General features: G+C 35.7%; 1 protein-coding gene across 1 annotated transcript; it reads right to left on the reverse strand.

Annotated features, from left to right (window-relative positions):
• Window positions 1-282: 282 nt before the first annotated feature.
• LOC112149581 (histone H2A) lies at window positions 283-978 on the reverse strand. Its single transcript, XM_024277362.2, has 2 exons — window positions 854-978; window positions 283-760 (listed from the first exon to the last, which is right to left on the reverse strand). Exon 2 carries the CDS (start codon window positions 746-748, stop codon window positions 332-334), a length of 417 nt encoding a protein of 138 aa, XP_024133130.1. The 5' UTR covers window positions 749-760; window positions 854-978; the 3' UTR covers window positions 283-331.
• Between the last annotated feature and the right edge of the window lie 18,740 nt (window positions 979-19,718).

Consider the following 19,718-nt stretch of genomic DNA (forward strand, 5'->3'; position numbering starts at 1 on the left):
GTTATGTGCCAAATTAACAGCACTAAAACCTGAAATATCTGAAGCTGCATTTGTTAAACTTTCTACCAAGGATTGCCATTTCTAGACAAATTTTAATCTTGCTAAAATTGTGTTGCATGACTCACATTTGAAAATAACCTTAAATTTTTTCAACTTACAAAAGCAAGTTTAGGCTGCACAGACCTACTCCAATGTATTTGAAAGTTTGTAAATTGATTACATTAAAATCAAGTGTAGACATTTTAGTAAGACCTACAAACAAACTCACAATGCAGTGACTAGTAATTTAAAAACACTTTATTAAACTTGATTAAAAAATACAAATGCATGGTTAAAACTCTTGAGATTGGACATCTTTAGCAGAGTCATCTTCCTTTGAAAGTTTGGTCTTCTTTGGGAGTAGACTTGCATGGATGTTGGGAATTACACCACCATCTGAGATTGTAACTCCCACAAGCAGTTGACTGAGTTCCTCATCATTCTTGACAGCCAGCAAGATGTGGCGTGGCGCTATACGCAGTTTTTTGTTGTCACGGCTTGCATTTCCAGCCAGTTCCAGGATTTCAGCACAAAGGTACTCGAGGACAGCCGAGAGGTACACTGCAGCTCCATTGCCAACACGCTCCGCGTAGTTTCCTCTTCTTAGCAGCCTATGGATACGGCCTACTGGGAAGGAGATTCCTGCTCTGGAGGAACGGGACACTGAAGTTTTTTGTTTAGGGGCTGCTTTTTTTCCTCGGCCAGACATAGTCTCAAAAACCTAAGCAGAAGAAAAAATAAAATTATCAATAAACGTACAAATTAAAGCAGGAGACCAAATAATGGTAATACACCAGAACCTATGTGGACTCACCAGCACTCCCCACTCTCACTGAAACCATACCAATGCACTGAACAGACAACTGCTTTTGTATGAATCACACACTGATGTTAATCAAAGACACCTGGTCTTACTGCTGCATCAATGAAAGCTAATTGGAACAATAAAGGAAAATAAAAAAATTCTATTTGAGCTTCAAAACTTCAATATATTTTTCCTAACTGTGGCTTATCTGCTGCTTTTTGGGACAAAAGTTTAAGTTTACAAACTGAATTTATGCAAAAGCTTATTTCTACTTGACTGTTTTCTGCACTTTAAGCTCTATTTGTACTTCTGTTTTCCGTGATTTCTGGCTATTACAAAACAGACCCTGCATGTTCACACCAACAGTTACCTGATAATTATATATATATATATATATATATATATATATATATATATATATATATAAAGAGTTTGCAGGTCATGAACCAGAGCTGCAGTCAATATGGAAAATGATCAACAGCAGATGGCAGCACATACCATCTATTGTGCTGCACTCTGTGCCTTTTTTGTCACATCCTGACCTCGTTTGGTGTTTATAATGACAGTACACTTATAAATGCACACGCGGAAATGTCGCAAGCCTTTACTTTATGATTAGTTGGTTTATGGATCTGTTTCCAGGAGCACCTGATGTTCTAGCTATGGGCCATGTTGACTCACCTTCAACTATAAAACACATCATTTCAAATGTATATATTTTTAAATAACACAAATGGAAAGAGAGAGTAATAACTAGCATTTATTGCTTAAATGTTTCACAGATTGTGATCCAAAACTTAGATTTGGGTTGCAATGACAGAGTTTAGGAGTCCAGGTCCACTTGCTGGTTCTTTTAAAGGGTTCTCAGTAATATTAATGGTTATCAGTCTTCCTCTTTGGAGGCAATTCACAGTTTTTGTTGGACATTTGAAGACCAAAAAGCTGAATAAATCCCACTTTAAGTCACGATTGCTATAATATGTCCAGCATGGCCAAAAAGATGCAGTGGAAGCACATTGTCTTCAGCAATGTGGACTGAAAATAACTAACAAAAGGAATTGCTCTCTGTTCAGACTTCTTATTTCTGATCAGGTTCATTTTCAGTGTTAAAAGAATTGGTTTTTTTCTGTGCTTTTTGTCTTCTTATGCTTTGTACTGATGGAGAGAGATGAAGAAGTGAACAGGAGAGATGTTTGGACTGTTCGGGTTCACTTTAAAAGTGTGGCAAAAAGCCAGACGCAGAGCAGCGAGAAGACAAATTAAGCAGAGACCTTCCCAGCAAGTTGTCCTTGGGAAGATTGAATGTGATTCTGCTTAACCTCTCAACATCCTTTTCATATGAGGGGAAGAGGATGCACCTCACAAGCTGCTAGTTACTAGTTTGTTTCTGTGCAGCTTGGCTTTCAAGCCCGTTAAATGTGAATGGCACACACAGCTTTTGTCTGACAAATGATTAAGTCTAAAAATTAACCATAAAATAGTAAGTTGTAGTTTTTTTATCACATCAATTACCATAAAAATAGCAAGACGGTTGTTTTTGTGCTATTCTCTTGGGAATCTTGGTCTGGATAAAAGATGAAGGCCCCACTATATATTAGCAACAGTATCTACTAACACTGAAGTTTACATTTCCTGCACATTTGCACACTGTGTACTACCTCAAATGTGTATCCACCTCTCATTTTGCCCAATTTTATGTATTCTGTGTGTATCTTTTTTCTTTTTCTTTGAACTGCTCAAATTTCATTACAATGTACAATTATAATGACAATAAATGATTCTGAAAAAGGTAAAATTAAGAACCAAAGAAACAAAAAACAGAGCCAAACACTGTTGAAATCTGATTTTGAAGGCCTGGTAAAAAAGAAAATCTTTGCCAAAGACGTAAACATTTTAGTAAACATTATACCTTAACTACAGTAATTGCAATCAAGGTGTATTTAGACAGGTAAAAATTTGAATGAAAGCCCTTTTTATTTAGCTGCAAGATCTCTTGCTGTTTTTCCATTGGAGCAATAAATCTGTGTGATGTGGCTTTTAGAAGAATTGTGTCGTTCCTTTGACGTCTTGTTTTCCCCACTTTTCCTAACTTTATGGAGATGTCAGCAACAACCTTGAGGCGATTGTGTCTGATCTTTAGAAAGCAGTTAATCTTCCAAAGAAATTTCCAACAGTCAATAACTTCTTCACACGAGCAGTCACAGTTATCTAATTATAAACGAGTTCACTCATGTGCAAAGAGTGGGGAGGATAGGTCAATTACAGACAATCATATTGAAACTTAGAAAAAAGATATTGCAAAACCATTTTCAACGTGAAGTTTGTCCTCCTTGAGGACTTAGGAGCTTCTGCTTCTGAGGAGATTCTTAAATAGAAGTTTGTAACATCTCTTTTTCTTACAGCCTTTAACTGATGTTAATCTTGTCATTTTAACAAACAAAAAAGTATTGTTTTACTTTTAATGTTCTCAAGTTTTTTTACAAGTCTGTGCTTTAGTCTTCAGAGGCTTCATTGATGGTCACTCAGTACATTTATATCTTCTATTAAGTTGAGCTATTGCCTTGACAAAGTCATTTAATCTGACTGCTGCCTTCGATCTGGCATAGAGGCACAAGAGGGGGATCATTTATTGATCAAAATATGTCAGACTTGATATAGCGATGCTATGCTTACCCTCAGTTTTTCATCCTTGGACATCTTTATAAAGAAAACTGTTATAATTTTTTATGTTTTTAGGATGAAAAAATCTTTCTACTTATTACTTTGTTCTATTAGAATATGAATCTTGAGCACAGTTTAGAGGTCACAATCGAAGTTGCAGTATTTCTAATAGGGACATCGTAGCACAAAGTACAGCGGTTGGCCTTTTTGTTTAGGTGAAAAGTTCAAATCCCAGCTTCTTTCTGTGTGGAGTTTGCATGTTCTCCCCGTGCATGCTGGTTCTCTTCAGGGATTCCAGCTTCCTCCCACAGTCCAAAAGTATCCTTAATAAGTTACCATAATGGTGGGTTCTAAATTATGACTTATAAGATGTGACTGTGTGTTTTTCTGTCTTTGTGTGGCCCTGCGACAGACTGGCGATCTGTTTAGAGTGCATCATATCTTTGCCCAGCAGTAGTTGGATAGGCTCCAGCAACCCTGTGACCATGAACAGATAGTAGCCAAATTGAGTAAGAATTTAAGTGTATCCAGTTTATTTGTCAGGGCGGATATGCAGCTGTGAGGTTTTGCTTTTTAATAATACGTTACAAAGAACAACTTAGTGGACAAAACTTATAATGCAGCTGGAAATAATGGAATACTTCAACTGACCAAGATCCTGCTGAACAACTGGTGAAAGTACAAGTGTTGTGTTTGCAACTAATTATATTGATTTATTTGTGGTTGTACATCAGTCTTCTTCATTTTCTTCAGACTAAAGATTTAAAAACTAAACAAGATAAGCAATATGTATAAAATGTGATACCAAACAAATACTTTTTTTCTATATAGCAAAACATATGTATACAATGAAAGAAGATAAATGTACACCACAAACTGACGTACATTACAATGTTTGTTTTCAGCAGATAGAAATATTTAAAATAATTGGTATGAAGTTTCATTAAATTAGCAGAAACTGTTTGAGTTGCAATTTTAACTCACTGAGTCTTAACCTAAAGACAATGTCTTTAAAGTCTCACTCCAACAATATATATTTTTTTATTGTTTTTCTGTCAATTCACTTTTTTCCCATCATTCCCAGAGGTCTTTTAATCATTATTATGCAGTTTTAGCCCAAATCAAAAAAACTATGTTGTTTTCTTGGACGTAATTTCTGCAGGGCGGCAGGAATTTATTACAAATTTGCTTCTGAGTTATGGGCGAGACTGATGGCAAGGAGTAAGCTCCTCCCCCTCTTTCCGTCATTCATCAGTTTACACTCTGTCCTGCTAGCTTACAGCCCATTAAAACCACAACTACCATTACCAGTGCAACAAAAATGGCGAGCAATATTTGGCCTGTCCAGCTGTATAGTTTTGAACCAGATGTCAGCTTGGACGAGGAAAATAAAGACGTACATGGATCTATTTTTCTGCAATCAGATGCATCAGTATGGAGAGGAGCAGGCTTGTGGCTTACCATAGTAGTTTCATTGTCAAACTGACAAACTTTCTGAAACTTTATTTTTCCATCTGATCAAATCGTCAAATAAAATTCACAAATTCAATTTTAAGCATAATTTTCTTTCAATATGTCCTCCATTGTGAGAAATTGCCACAAGAACATGTTAAAAACACCCAAAACACAATTTTAATTGAAGTTGGTCCTATATCTACAAAATACCAAGTTGAAATTTAGATATACCTGCTGGAAAACAAGAACTTAGGGATACTATTTAAAGTCATCTTCACTTTTCTACTTCCTTCCATGATGTACATATTCCTTCCCTTGTCCTAGAACAGCTGTGATGGCCATCTTACTGTATGTCCACACTTTTTTCCCCATTGGAAAAACATCTCCATTTTTTTTAAAGTAAAATGAAAGCCTGGAGTAAACCTTGGGGGATATAAAAGGGGAAGGATTTTATCTAGCACCGTGTGTGAGAAGATTGACTAAAGAAGATTGTCACTGCAAATCATGTGCCACGTCATTAGAGGAAGAGGGAAGAATGAAGGACAAAAGATTTTCCAGCATCCACCCAGCTACCCATTCGTCCATCCCACCTGTACAAAACTCCCATTCCTTCCTACTCTTAATTCCTCCATCTGTTTTTCCTCTTTCCTTTCTGCCTTTTTTTTTCTTTCTGCTATAACTTGTTTTGGCTCTATGTCACACTATATCCCCCTCTGTTAAACTCTTCTGAAAATGTATTTCTCTCTCTGTCTCTGCTCTTTGTACCCTTGGTACCTCATCATCCATTACATATACATACGCAGAGAGAAAGGGAAGGAGACATTAATTTACCCAGTTTCTTTAAATATTCATTTCCGTCTGTCTGTGAAGTGTTTAGAAGGGTTTCCTGTTCCCAGCCCTCCAGCTTCCTTTAGAACCACCATGTAGGAAGTGGCAAACCTGGCAATAGTTCCTGTGACTGACCAAATTAAAAAAGTACAAAAAAAGAAAAAGAAGATTCATTTATTTCTCGATTTAATTGTAAGTTAGATAAAAAAGGAAACTATTATCAGACACAGTATGTTGTTTTAGACGATATGCACATGTCAGTTTTCCAAAAAGTTGAAACAAATTTCACAGATGAGCATTTTAATGATTAACATTTTTGGGACTGTCACTTGGATTTATGTAATCCACCTTAAAACAATTAGAAAATATTGGTTTGGAAATATTTAAACTCCCCTTTACAATTCTAAAGAATTCTAAAGAGTTACAGCTGTGTTCTTAATGTTGCTCAATCATAACCAGAGGTTATTCCCAGTTTGTGAAGGAATGCAAGTAAGTACAATGGTCTCACTGTCAAAAGCTAACCAAGATGGCATAAAAAAGGCTTCATCTGCCAACCTTGGACAAGTATTCTTGATTAATGTTAAAGTAAGACTTCTTCCATCTATTCATTTTCTTACCCTGCTGCCTTTTAAGATCACAGGGATGCTGGAGCCTATCCCATCTGGTGTTGATTGAAGGTGGGGTAAACCTTAGACAGGTTGCCAGTTTATCGCAGGGCCAGACACACATACACTCCTGGACAATTTAGAGGAACCAGTTAACCTCAAAGCATGTTTTTGGACTGTGGGAGGAGACTGGAGAAACTCACACATGCACAAGGAGAACATGCAAACTCCACAAAGAAAGGACCCAACTGGGATTTGAACCAGGATCTTTTTCCTGTGAGGTTGTCAGTCTTTAGATCCTCATTCTGTCAATCCTAGAATGAACATAACATTTTCTAGTAGCTTATAATAGCAGTCCTATGAGCTGTAAGGCTTGCTGCACCAGAACATTTGTCTGTTTAAGCAACTATTTTTTAATATTTCCATTTTTAGAATAGATTTAACTTCAAAGAATTTAAAACAAATACAAAAATGCAAAACAATGAAACAATCTTACTTTTAGAAGCAAGTTGGCACCTCAGGATGATTTTTAGCTGCCCCCATGTGTTTTTAAAAGCTTTGATTTGAAGAAAAACGATAAAAAAAATAACGATACAAAACAAGGGTTGGAAAGTGGAGTAATGTTTACCACTGTTACTTCACAGAGAGAATGCATTGGTGTTAATCCCAGCTGAGTCCTTTTCGTGGGGAGTTTGCAAGTTTTCACATTTGTCTTCTCTTTGCACTCAAACTTCCTCTCACAGTCCAAAATCATGTTTTATTGGTTATTAAAAGTGAATTTGTGTGGTTATTTGTCTCTGTTGCTTTGTGATAGAATGATCAACTGTCTAGGGTGCATCCTGCTTTTACCCTTTAGTTGCTGGATAGGCTCCAGCATCCTTGAGGAACCTGAACAGCAGGTTTGGAAAATGGATGAATACAGATTGAGGACAAGACACTATGTAAACAACATATTTACGAGTTAGCATAGCGTGGCACTTAAATTAACCTAACTCCACAAGTTTCAGTCTGTCGCAACTTCGCCCTGTGACACGCTGGCGACCTGTACAGCATGTACCTTGGCGTTGCCTGACAGTGGCTTGGTCTGGCAGCTCGAAAGAGACAAAGCAGGTTAGTGGGTTAACATCAGATCAGATAGATACAGATATTTTAAAAAAGCATTTTTTGAGGACAGGTTGCATCTTAAGTCAAATTTCGCTCATTGCGTCTTTGTTATTAAAATAATCTCAAATGGATTGACAGCATCGATATGCCATAAAATATAATTGTCTTTGTTTATCATTCACCTGTAATAGGGTCTTTTACCTTGTTCAAATAGAATCTGTGTCCACCTCAGACTGTAGTTTCCCACGACAAAGCCCGCAGTGAGTAAAGTAAATAAAGCCAACAAAAGCTGGATGCTCTCTAACAATGAAGCTTATACTACGAAATAGGGCTTGGTTTCAATCTTTGCTTTTTTTGTTGTGGGGGGTTGACATGAGGTTCAATTCTTTTTTGGTTTTTTGTACAAAGACAATCCTTTAATCACTAAGGAGGTCCTTAGTGGGTCAACACGGACTTGTGTACAAGAAAGTGAACCACCAAAAATTGAAACTCAAAATGAAGGGAGTAAATGACAAAAGTGCCAAGAAGAAAAGAAGACTGCAAATTGTAAAAAAAAGATGGAAAATGTTGCCTTAATTAAATCAAGAGTCTAAATAAGATGCAAAAACACAATGAAGTTGATTTGACCTTAGCAACAGTTGGAACTGTGTGATTTAGAGATGGTTTGGTCGTTATTGGTAGGGGTGTGTATCTTCGATTTGATATGCATCTTGATACATGTTCCACGAATCGATACAAAAAGGATTCAACAAATCTATGCTTTTACCATAAATGCTAGATATTTGCCAGAAATCGATTATTAACTTCTTGATTGGCTTAATACCTTTTAACCAACATATTCTTGTTCATATCTGTGGTTTTCAAGCGATACTGCAGTTGCTCGATCAAAATACGTATCAAAAAATATCTTTTACATGGCTAGTTATTGAGTCTCCTAAGTGTTTTGTTGTGTGTGTGTGTGAAAGCCAACAAAACCAATTGAAGGTGTAAATTTATGACAATTTGCCCCTTTCTTAAAGTCTGCAGGGTTATATGGAAGACAACCAAAGACTTGAGAAACTACTCAACCTCAGAGACTCAACAATTCTATTTTATTATAAAAACATAACCAAAAAAACTCTAAATCAATCAACGTAAAATTAAAATGTTTAGATTCCTATTTTAGGCTTTCTAACTAACTTGTGGTTTCTTTAAGTTCTTGACGTTTTCCTTGTTGTATATGTTGATATAGTGGATATATTCACCCTTCCTCCTGCTGTTGAAACCATTGTTGGTGATTTAATACAGAGAACCCTCCCAGCCTTGAGTTCCTGAACAGCTTCCTAAATAAATGAATTCAAATGGATTGTGGGGGATGTTTATAAGACATGTTCTTAGTGTTTTCCTCCTGTTACCAAGACACAATCAGGATGTCTCTCACCCTTCAACCCTTAAACATGATACTAGTGAAAATTTGAAGTAATGTTCATTGAGTGCTTTCTGCCAGGCGGCTTTCAAATGAATGTGGACACCTGCAATAGTGCTCAACAGGCTTCCTTGATGTCCCCGAAGTGTTCATTTGAAAATGCTCCATGGCCTTTTGGCTGGCTTTTCTCTCCTTCCTTCCTACTAGCTGTTGTTGCAATTCTCCAAATGTGAGGTACATAGTATATCCAATCACTCATAGGATGTTCACACAAAAACACCTGATTCTGACTCACACCAGGTTTTTGGGAACCTGCTCTTTCTTCTTTGATTTAAGGAAAGACTGTGCTTCCAGTTAGGCACTGAAGTCAGTTGGACATCTGGTGTTCTGTAAATTATTTGAAAAAAGCTGCATTTTGTATTAAAATTAAATTTGTATGACCAGAAAAAAGTAAACATGAACAACGGGGAGAGGAAACACATCTGCTAAAAGAATAAAAGTAGTCCTATAGCAGGTCGTAAGGAATATTGTGTTTCAAGAAAAACATATTTTCTAAAAGTGTCAAACCACAAGTTGCCACAGCTGTACACTTATGAACCTAGAAAATATGAATGAACATGAGTTTCACTAGGTCAACATTTTTTTCTGCTTCCTTTTTTGTTTTGTTTTATAATGTATAACCACAAAAATGATTCTTATTTTTCTTTTTACAGTTCTGACTTCAGTTGGTTTTAAATGACTTGGATCTCTTCATGTTTTGACCTAATCTAACAAACACTCACAAAATACTGGTGCTTATAGTAATAATTTGTAATATTTTTCTTTGTTTCACAGCATAAAGAGAGGACGTGTCAGCAAGGTAAACTAATCCCCCTGATCCCTCAAGAAATTTATGATAGCTCAGTTCTTCAGCCTCTGGGGAAGTTGTAAAGAAAGCTCCAAAAAGAAAAAAAGAAACACGAATGATTTACAAATAATTGTCTAGTGGCTCAGATGTACATTTTTGAGTAGTAAAAAAAACTGTATATACAAAAAATAAAAGTGCTAGAACTCATGACATGAAATCTCCACGCTTGTAAAATAACAATTTACTTGAAGGTTCACCAATGAACCGTCATGACATAAACATGTGTTCTTCAAAGATGAAACAAACTGACAGGATGTTTTTGGAAACACGTTAAATAAAGAGTAAAATTAACCAATGCTTCTTGGTCATCCATCGTTATGTTTAATAATTTACAGACTTTGCAGAGTTTAAAACATGAATATTACTTGATTTGTGTGGTTAAAGGTCTCTTCTGAACTTGTCTCTCATTCTGAGGACATCTGGGATAAACTGCAGGTTTTTAACTGAGCTTTTTGGGGTAACAGTAACTTTGTGTCAAGAAAACCCCAGCAAAATAAAGCTGCATTACCAGACCCTATCCACTGACGATTTGGAGAAAGTACGGGTCATAAAGGATTATTGTACCTCTAGAATATTTAGTTTTGAAGTATCAAAGAATGAGTGATAAGTCTTAAAGCTAAAATTTACAAAACAGAACATAGAAGTGCATCCCTGCAATGTAAAATATATGTCATTTGTGTTTAAAGTCTCACTCCGATCATCGTTTGAATTATTATTAAAAGGTCTTTTAATAATGATTATGACATTTTCTAGGACATAGTTTCTGCAAAGATCTATTAGAAATTTGCCTGAGTTGTAGGTGGAAATGTTGGCATGGAGTAAACCTTTCCTCATTTCCCATCATGCATCTGTTTACACACTCTCCTGCTAGCTTGCAGCCCCTCACAACCCCAACCTTACGATATTGGTGCAACAAAGATGGCAAGCGATACGTCACAACTACAGCACGTTTTTTGTCTGCTCTGATTCACAATGATGAGAAAAATAACATACGAACAAGTTAAAAACACCAAAAACATTATTTTAATCAAAACAGGTCTTTAAAATAGTACAAATAATTAGAACATAATGTTTTTTTTCTATAACATTTGGGATCTTGAGCATTTGCTGTTGTTAATTTCTGTCTGGTGGTAATCAGTTTTAAAGGAGCTTTAATGCCACTTAGCTTGAATGATTTTTAAATGATGTATTTTTCATGTAAAAGTTTCTAAGTTTCAGATTAAATTATCTTCTGGAGATTTTTTCTGTCAACTACAAAGATAACAGAGCTGCTTTGCAAAGCTTTCCAATCCAAAAGATGAGTTTCCTATGAGGTCAAGCTTCCCAATCTGCATTAAATCCTTTTTTTCTTGTTAAAAATGCAACAGTGGGCTAACACACCCTAATATTTTGAGTCAATGCTTTTATGCAGAGGGTAAAAAAAGCAGAGGAGGGAGAAGGAGGTAAAGGACAGTAAGTGGTGTGGAAGAGAGAAATTGTTAGATCTGGCTCAGATCTGAGGGGAAACGGTAGCTCGGGCCGGACAAAGTCACAGATGTTTTAAAATATTATTCTAATCTAATAGCCAGGCTTTCTATGTCCTCTCATTTTTCTTTTATTTATTTTCTTTTCCTCCTCTCACTTTTTCAGGAGGGAAACTGGAAAGGGTCCAGAGTGTATTAATGCATCTCAGGAGCATCATGTTCCGTAACTGCTCAGCAATGATCCTACCACCTTCATGTGCTTGTTATCAACCCTGTTTATGAGAAGACATCAAAATCCCCCAAAATAAATAAACACATTCAGATTAATAATCTTCAGGACTGCACAATAGTCTCTCTGGATATTCTGCCACAATTGTTCCACACCTGTGGACAAAATACTGCACATAATTAGCAATAAATAAATAAATAAATAAATAAAGGAGGGTTTTTATGTTCCTTTTTTTTTGTTTGCATATTTTTCAAAAGTTTGTTGCACCAGTTATGTACAGTTACAGGTTGCAATAGAGGACACATTTTAGGCCACACTTCAGTTCTCAAGTGGTTTCCTTTACTTGTTATTCTCTTCCTTTATCAGATCATCCTGTCTTCCTCCCTTTTGTTACATGACATGAGGGAGTTTTTTGTACCAGGCAAAACAGCTCTTGCAGAATAAATCGATGCACAGGAGTTTATCTTGTTCCTCAAAATGAAGCAGACGTTACAATCGTCTGATTGAGCCTTTTCTTTTTACACAGCAGACAAGAAACCAAGGCCACTTCCTGTAAAATCCCCCGAACACAAAAGCTGGAAACGTATCAGGAGATTAGAAATACATGTCGAAGCTCAAGAAGAAGTAAAGCATTTCCACTGTTGTAAAATGGCACAAGGTCTTAATTGCTTTCACGTGATCTTGCATTCTTTAATATTTACTTTTCCAGTGGATGAGGTGTACGCTCTTAGTTTCAATTGAATATTTAATTTGTCCCATAGGCTAACATACATTTGTAGAGCAAATTTCAGGTTGTAAACAATATTACACATAGAGGAAAAAGAGAACTGAGGCCAACTTGGCTACAGCTTCTAAAACTCAGATCATTGATGTCCTTCTGCTCTCTCCTTCATCTTCTGTTCTTTTCTGTGTTCCTTTTCCTCCATCATGCTGAACATCTGGAGAAAAGTGATATCCTCGGAGTAAACACTCTGTTTCTCTTCACTCAATTCTTCCTGCTTGTCCCTGTACAACCACATTTGTGACCCTCGTTTCAGTGATTCCATTCTCTTTTTTTCATTAGTTCTTCATGTCATGCCATGGACAGAATAGCATTAGAAAACTGTAAGCAGATGGGTTTGTTTATGTTTGAGGTGGAGATAGATTTTAGAAAAGATCCATAGAAGTTTGTGTGAGCCACAGCATTCTCTTTGTGCAACATTAAGGGAAATTCAACCTTGTTAATCAATTTGCTTCTGTTTGGTCAAATCTGAATTGAAATGGCTTCTCTCTATTCCTACATTTATCCCTCCAAACAGAGAAAAAATAGTTTATTTGAATTTAGATGTTAAAGAACCTATATATCACGCAAAATGAACAGTTTTGAGATTTTAAGCGTATTATAATGTTAATTCCTCACTAAAAAATAACTCCAAAGGTATTCTGCAACATTCAAGCATCTCTGAATTCCTCTTCGCTCTGAGCACCAGCCCCTCCCAATCCACGAAAAAAGTGGGTCCTCACATTGTGACATAGACAAGTGTGAACACCCCCTTCCAGGAAACTTTTTTGCTGCATCATTTTATTTGTCAGAATAATCATTCTTGCTCTGATGCTTAACACATTCTTTCTTTTAGAATAGAAGATAATTTTTCTTTATCGCCAGTTATTAAAGTTGTAAACTGACCAATCAGGTGCCTTAGTAAAACATGTGACTCCCGCTGGCCCCGCCTCCAACGTTTGATTGACAGATTCCTCCGAGCCGCTTTCAGTGGGAGGGGTGTGGGCTTTAAACAAGCCGGAACAAGCTCACTCATGATTGGTTGAGAGTTATCACTGTTGAAGGGTTGCAATCATTTGCAATATGGCGGTAGACGTACCAGGAAGTGACGGCGAAGGCTCTGGCCTGATTCCGTGAGGGCCAAAGGTAATGCATTTTCTATGGGGGACTTCAACGCTCATTATGTCCAGTTCTTATTAAACGGTCTATGGGAGTTACTGGTGATCGTCAAAACGCTATCATTTTTGCTAAATTGCGGGAGTTGTTTCTTTTGTGGTTCAAACGCAAACTACCTGCTAAAACTGGCTTAAACATGACGTAATGAACAAGGAACAAAAATCGGTGCCTAAGAGATCAGGTCGTTTTGCTTCTAGGTAGGAAAATGAGCTAGCAAAAATAGCTAATATTTCGTAAAATATGTATTCTTTAATGTGCCAAAGGTAAAATCTGATCATATATATGGCTATAGTTTACTCTGAAAGGCTCAAGAAAAGCATGATTTATGCCCTTTAATACAGCTTGATGAAGTCTTCAATAGTCTTTGGTCATCTATGTTATTGTGTAGCTGCCAACACTCGTAAAATCCACATTTTATATAACTTTAAAAAGTTATGTAAAAACAAAAGTAATTACTTACATTTCACTGTAAATGTCTGTGCTCCAGAGCACACCCACATGATTTCTGATGCAGATTACCCTGCTGGTGGAGGGATGGCCAGCTCTAAGTCACTATGGGTCCGACAGCATCAAATGCCCCTACAGCAATAGGGAGGAGTCAGAGAGAGGTAGAAAAGGTATTTGGATTAAAATTAAAATATTACTACATTTGCAAGGAGTGTGCATTTGTACAAAGAAGGTTAGCTGGTTGCTATGGGTCTAATGATTCCTTTTAGCAATGATTTTATTTGTATAATAAATTTTGGTTTCTGATATGATTCAAAGCTGATTTTGGTTCATTTTGAATAATTCGATTTACTGACCTTAACATGATCCAGGACATCTTTAGCCAAACATTTCAACCAGTGTCACTCAGAGATAAATACCTGGGTATTCCTTGTATTTTTTGCAAGATAATCAAGTGTAAATTAAAGATTAGTGCAAAGAAAACAAGAATGAATGGCAAATCCATTCATATTTTAGTTTCCTAAAGTGTAGCTCACTGTTGATTTTCCACATCAAAATAATAAAAGAAGGACATTGTATCACACTGTGTGGTCATGTCTTTGTTGGTATCACATGTGTATTATCTGCTGTGATCACACTTGGTCTTTTGACATTGTAGTCAAATAAATTAATTTCATTTTGAAATGATTATATAATGGTATAGGTCAATTCGATTTGATTAACAACTTGCCTCAGACAGATCGATCTAGTTGGATCACAGGAACAAAAATCGTCACCTGAAAAAACAAGATAAACAAGGCATCGTTCCAGAATTTGTCACAAGTCAGTTAACCTGCTTTTATTTTCCTGTAAGCTGATCCTACTTAAAGGTCAATCTGTAATATTAATAGACTGTGTTTTTCTGGGGAGGAAGATGCCACCCCGCTCCATCACCACACTGTCTCCATCAAAAGATGTGTTCCAGCAGAACATTGGTCAAAAACTCCAACGACCTTGTGTACTTTACAACAAAACTAACTTTAGTTGTTAATAAAATATTCACTCTTTTTGAAGAATCTGGTTATTACGGTGTAAACAAACATGTCTCCATCTGCATTGAGAGACACCTGTAAAAACACAATTTTTCCTCCTTAGGCTGTGAAGAAACAGTAGGAGGGAGGATTGGGAGGAAACTTTAAATAAAGACATTACATAAAAAAAGAGAAAGAAACAAGCACAGTTGGTTAACAGACTGTTTAAATTGGAAACTCATTTGATTAAGTTGGAATCTAGAGCATACAATTTCTGCAAAAAAAAAAAAAAAAACTTTGGCAGCGTGTGTTTGAGGAAACATTTGGTAGTCAAGCAACTTTTAGTCTGCAACATTAAACACATATGCAGGCTGAGACACAGATGGTCCGAGAGGACCTAGCTGAGTTTAGGGGTCATTGTCCTGGTTTGGGATTTGCCTGTGTTTGGCAGGCCTTCCTGGTGTTGCACCTGCTTCACTCTGTGACCCAGACATAAATTTCTGCTGATTCAGTCTAAGCCAGTATCTTTGAAGCTCGGAGAGGAAATCCAAAACTTTTGCTATCTGTTTTTTTAATTCCAAACCACCAAAAAAAAAAAAAAAAAATAAAAAAAACACCAGTCCTTTTCAGCACACAACTGGAGAATCCATCCACATCTGTTACAGTGATTTGGGACGCTATCATTTTATTGTCTGACACACACTATATGTATCAAATTGCAGTTTAGTGTACTTAAGGGGCTAGTATGATTAAACACTGTTTCCTTGTCCAGAAGGGAGTGTTTCACGGTCATTAAGGCGTCTTTGACCCTGATAGTGGACGCGATGCATTTTCTGCTGCAGGTTTAACTCTTTGGTTCTCGAATCGAGTTCACTTTTTTGTCGATTTTAGCTTCCCCTGTTTGAGATTTGGCAAAACAAATTGATAAGTTGTGGTTTCTGTACCACAATCATCCAAACTTTGACGCGGTGCATCTAATTCATAAAACATCTTGGGGTATTTGAAGTCTGAAATCCAAATGCTCCCCATCCACGGCTGTATATGAACTGCGTGTGGGCTGCAGAGATGGTTTAGTGGCAGGTAAGAAAACAGTCTGCAGGGGACACCAGGGAGCATGCAGGCTGGCTGCATCTCTGCGAGTGTGGGTGGGTGGGAAGAACAGCGGCCCAGGTCCTGTCACCGCTGTCAACGATCAATCTCCACCGCACTGAACCAGGAAGCAGCTTTACACCTGCATGACATCGCTCATTTTTGACAGTTACAATAAACTAAAATGTTTTTAATGCTCCAAAGTCCAACTGCAGACACATTTTATAGCATCTGTGTTCTTATCAGAGGAAACATTTGTAATTGGAATTTATTTTCTGAAGCACATCTTTGACACCTGCTTTATCAAAGTTGGATTTTGTTTATAGCAACTGGAACTGTACCTGTGAAAGTCACAGTGACTGATTCAATTCAGAAAAAAAAAAAATAAATTTTTACTGATTGGAGATTATTACTGATTGGAGTATTTTTTGTTGGAAGTTTGTGTAAAAATAAAAAAAAGGAAACTAAGACTTTACAGAAGTGCTGCATCTGAAACCTGTGTAGCTAATCAGTTTTTTTTCTTTACAGCTGGACACACCTTTACATGTTTTTATTTATTATTTTGCTTTTTCTCCCTAGCGACCCCCATAACCCCACCCAAAATTAAATATATATCACTAATAAATTATGGATTTGAATCCTAAAGTTTTACAAGTCTTACAATTTTTTACATTAAGTTTAAAGTATTTTAATATATAATGTTAGTTTAATGTTTTGTGCTAATGTTTACTGTAGTTTAATGCATATTGAAAATCTGCCTTAAGTACTTTCACTTTATATACCAACTTGATTTTAACTTTGCTTCATTTCAGTTTTTTTTTTTAATTGCTTATTCATTTCTGCTAATTTTAATCGCAACAGCTAGAATATTTAAATCACTTGTCTCTCTGGGTTTTTCCAACATATACTGGTAAAAATGTGGGTAGCCATATGTGGCTGAAATCACTGGCAGTATGTGAAGGTTTTAAAGGCTGTTAAAATGTAGGACGAGAGGAAGTTAGTTTTTATTTGTATTTATTCTGGGAAACATTTTATGCTTACATGCTGTATAAAAAACATGTTTTATGCTTTTTATCACTGACTAAATTCTCAGAGATCTACGTAATTTTTCTTTGGAGTCCTCCAAAAGCATTGGCATTATTACAGAAAGATTGTAAAGATACCATAAGATTTTATGTATATTTTATACAGACATTGAGTTAAACACATTTTCATTAGCTTTTGTTTTATCTTTGTTCTTTTACAAAAAATGCTTGCACTGTTCCGACATTTTAAAAAAAAAACATTTTTTTTCACTTGAGTTTTGTTGAACATTAAAAAAAAATTAAAGATTAGACAAATGTTCTCTGAAACAAAAGTACCTTTGCACCATTTCTGAAATTATTTTGTTTTTTTACAAAGTAAAAACTTGAAACCTTCTATTTTGTTAAAATTCCCCTAGTCAAAAATGTACTTAGATAAAGTTTAGTGAGGTTTTGCTCTATTTCCCCAGCTGCACCCGGCTTGATTACTGCCACACCTGCTCTTAGTCATGACCTAAATTAGACCTGTCCAACTAATGCCAAAAGATCGTCATCATTTAGACATAATGCTGCAACTTAAACATTTAGAAACAAATTAGAAGGTTAATAATATTTATCATTTATTTATGATATTTATCTGCAAATGGAAGTGAAAATAATATGAAAATGTGCTAAAACCAACCAATAGTGGCCAATTGGACCAAATTAAATAAGAGTGTAGTAATGAAGAGTTTCAAAAGACCTCCTATAAACTTCAAAAGAACTCCAGGAATCGATTTTCTTGCAATTTTCTTTAAAAATGTTCTACTCATTATTTAAAACTCTAATTTTAAAAGTTGTATAAAATAGTAATTGCTTAGTTTAAATAGGGTCATGGTTAGAACAATGGCAAACTCACAAAATCACTGGAGACCAAAAAGTTTTTTTTACTTAAAAACAAAAAACTATAATGAATGATTTAAAAACTCTTTCTAAAGATATAATAAAAAAGCAAATATGATTTTTCAAAAAAAGTTGTAATGTGTAACATTTACCAAAGTTTCTGTGATAAAATACAAAGATTTTAGCAACAGCTGAACTGAGATGAGCCACATCATCACTCGGTTGAAAGTGCCTTCTCAGAAGGTTGTAACCAACTGTTGCTCCGTGTCTTTCTGCACGATTTATGGATTGAAATGTGTTTCAGTGGCTTGGCTGGGTCAAGGCCACTGTTAGCCTCAACCAAACTGCACATGCAAGACAAGATAAGGGAATACCTTGTCATCGTGTTTAACTGCATCACCTCCAAAGCTTTACAATCCGAGCCCTTGTGCAAGGGACAAGGGAGCAGAGATCATCCCGTTAAAACACGGAGATCCACAGTACTGACTACAGTTGCAGGACAAAACGTAAATCTTCAGGTTGCAGTGGAAACGACAACCAAGAAACAAAAGTGTAGCATGACTTACCATTCTGACTGAAGCAAGATCTGGTCTGCTTGACCAACCACCTATGAACAGCAGGTGTTTTCATCAACTGGTTATCATATTTTGATCACAGTCCTTTATTTGATTTATGTTTTGCCAATGAGAAAAAGCTCTTTCTCAGAGTATTTGGGATTACTTTCATAAATATCTGTGCGACCTTGGTTGGACATTTGTGTGCTGTCTCTGCAAACACTGATCCTTGCAAAGATTGAAAACCTTGTTTTTAGACATTCAAGATATTTTACCATGTTTTGTTTTAACTTGTTTTTCCTCTATATCGTTCCAAGCTTTTTCTGAAATCAGAACATAGGAGAATTGTTGTCTAATTAATATCTAGGACCTTGAAATAAGGAATTAATATTAAAATGAGTCAAAATCCTTTTGCTCCAAACTTTTGACAATAGGAAGACTCAATAGTAAAAAAAACTAAATTTCACTGTAATATTTGGTTAAATTTTAAGGATTTTATTTTAAATCTCAATAAATGTTAACAAGTTAAACTGGCCTTGAATGCTATAATTTTTGGAAACAAAAATTTAGATTTACGTTCTTAGAATAAGTATTAGTTTTACATTTATGTAGATTTATTAGGATGAGCCAACTTGTACTAAGATTGTAGTTTTATTTTGTTCATATTTTGTCCTAAAATTAGCATTTTCTACTTATTACACTAGCTTTTTGTCAATGTAATCAAAATGACCTACAATTGGGTACATAAAAACTAAAAAAATACAAACCCTTTGCTTAGAACTAGAATAAAATATTTGTTATTGGTTGTATAGCATTCAATTTTAAATAATTCTATGTAACATTTTCTTTTAGCTTATTTTTCCCTTTTTGAATGCTTGTGTGCAACTGTGATTGGGAATTGACTTGCTGCATGGACACATCATTTTAATATTTTCTAAATATTTTCTTTCCCAGAATTAAATTTCAATGCTCTAGTGACCCTGACAATAAATATATTAGATATTAGACTATATATTACATTAGTAATTTTCTTCTATTTTAGGCTACTTCTTGACAGTGTTTTCATATGGATTTAGCCTTTTATTTGGCTCATTTGTTCATCTGTTTTCAGAGAATAAATTCATAAGAAATGAGTTAAATGCTTCTTTTCTGTTGCACAGACAGAATTTGATGATGCAGTTTGTTTGCTGCATTGGTTGGAGCGATCTAGCAATATTTTGGGATCAGTTACGATGAATAAAGAGTAGTGTTTTTTAAAAGTTGTTTTTTGAGACAAT

Source organism: Oryzias melastigma, linkage group LG13 (genome assembly GCF_002922805.2).
Source record: "Oryzias melastigma strain HK-1 linkage group LG13, ASM292280v2, whole genome shotgun sequence".
In the NCBI taxonomy this organism is placed as follows: Eukaryota; Metazoa; Chordata; class Actinopteri; order Beloniformes; family Adrianichthyidae; genus Oryzias; species Oryzias melastigma.

Excerpts from the sequence above, each read along its gene's own strand:
- LOC112149581 (XM_024277362.2), bottom strand. The coding sequence starts at position 748 with ATGTCTGGCCGAGGAAAAAAAGCAGCCCCTAAACAAAAAACTTCAGTG.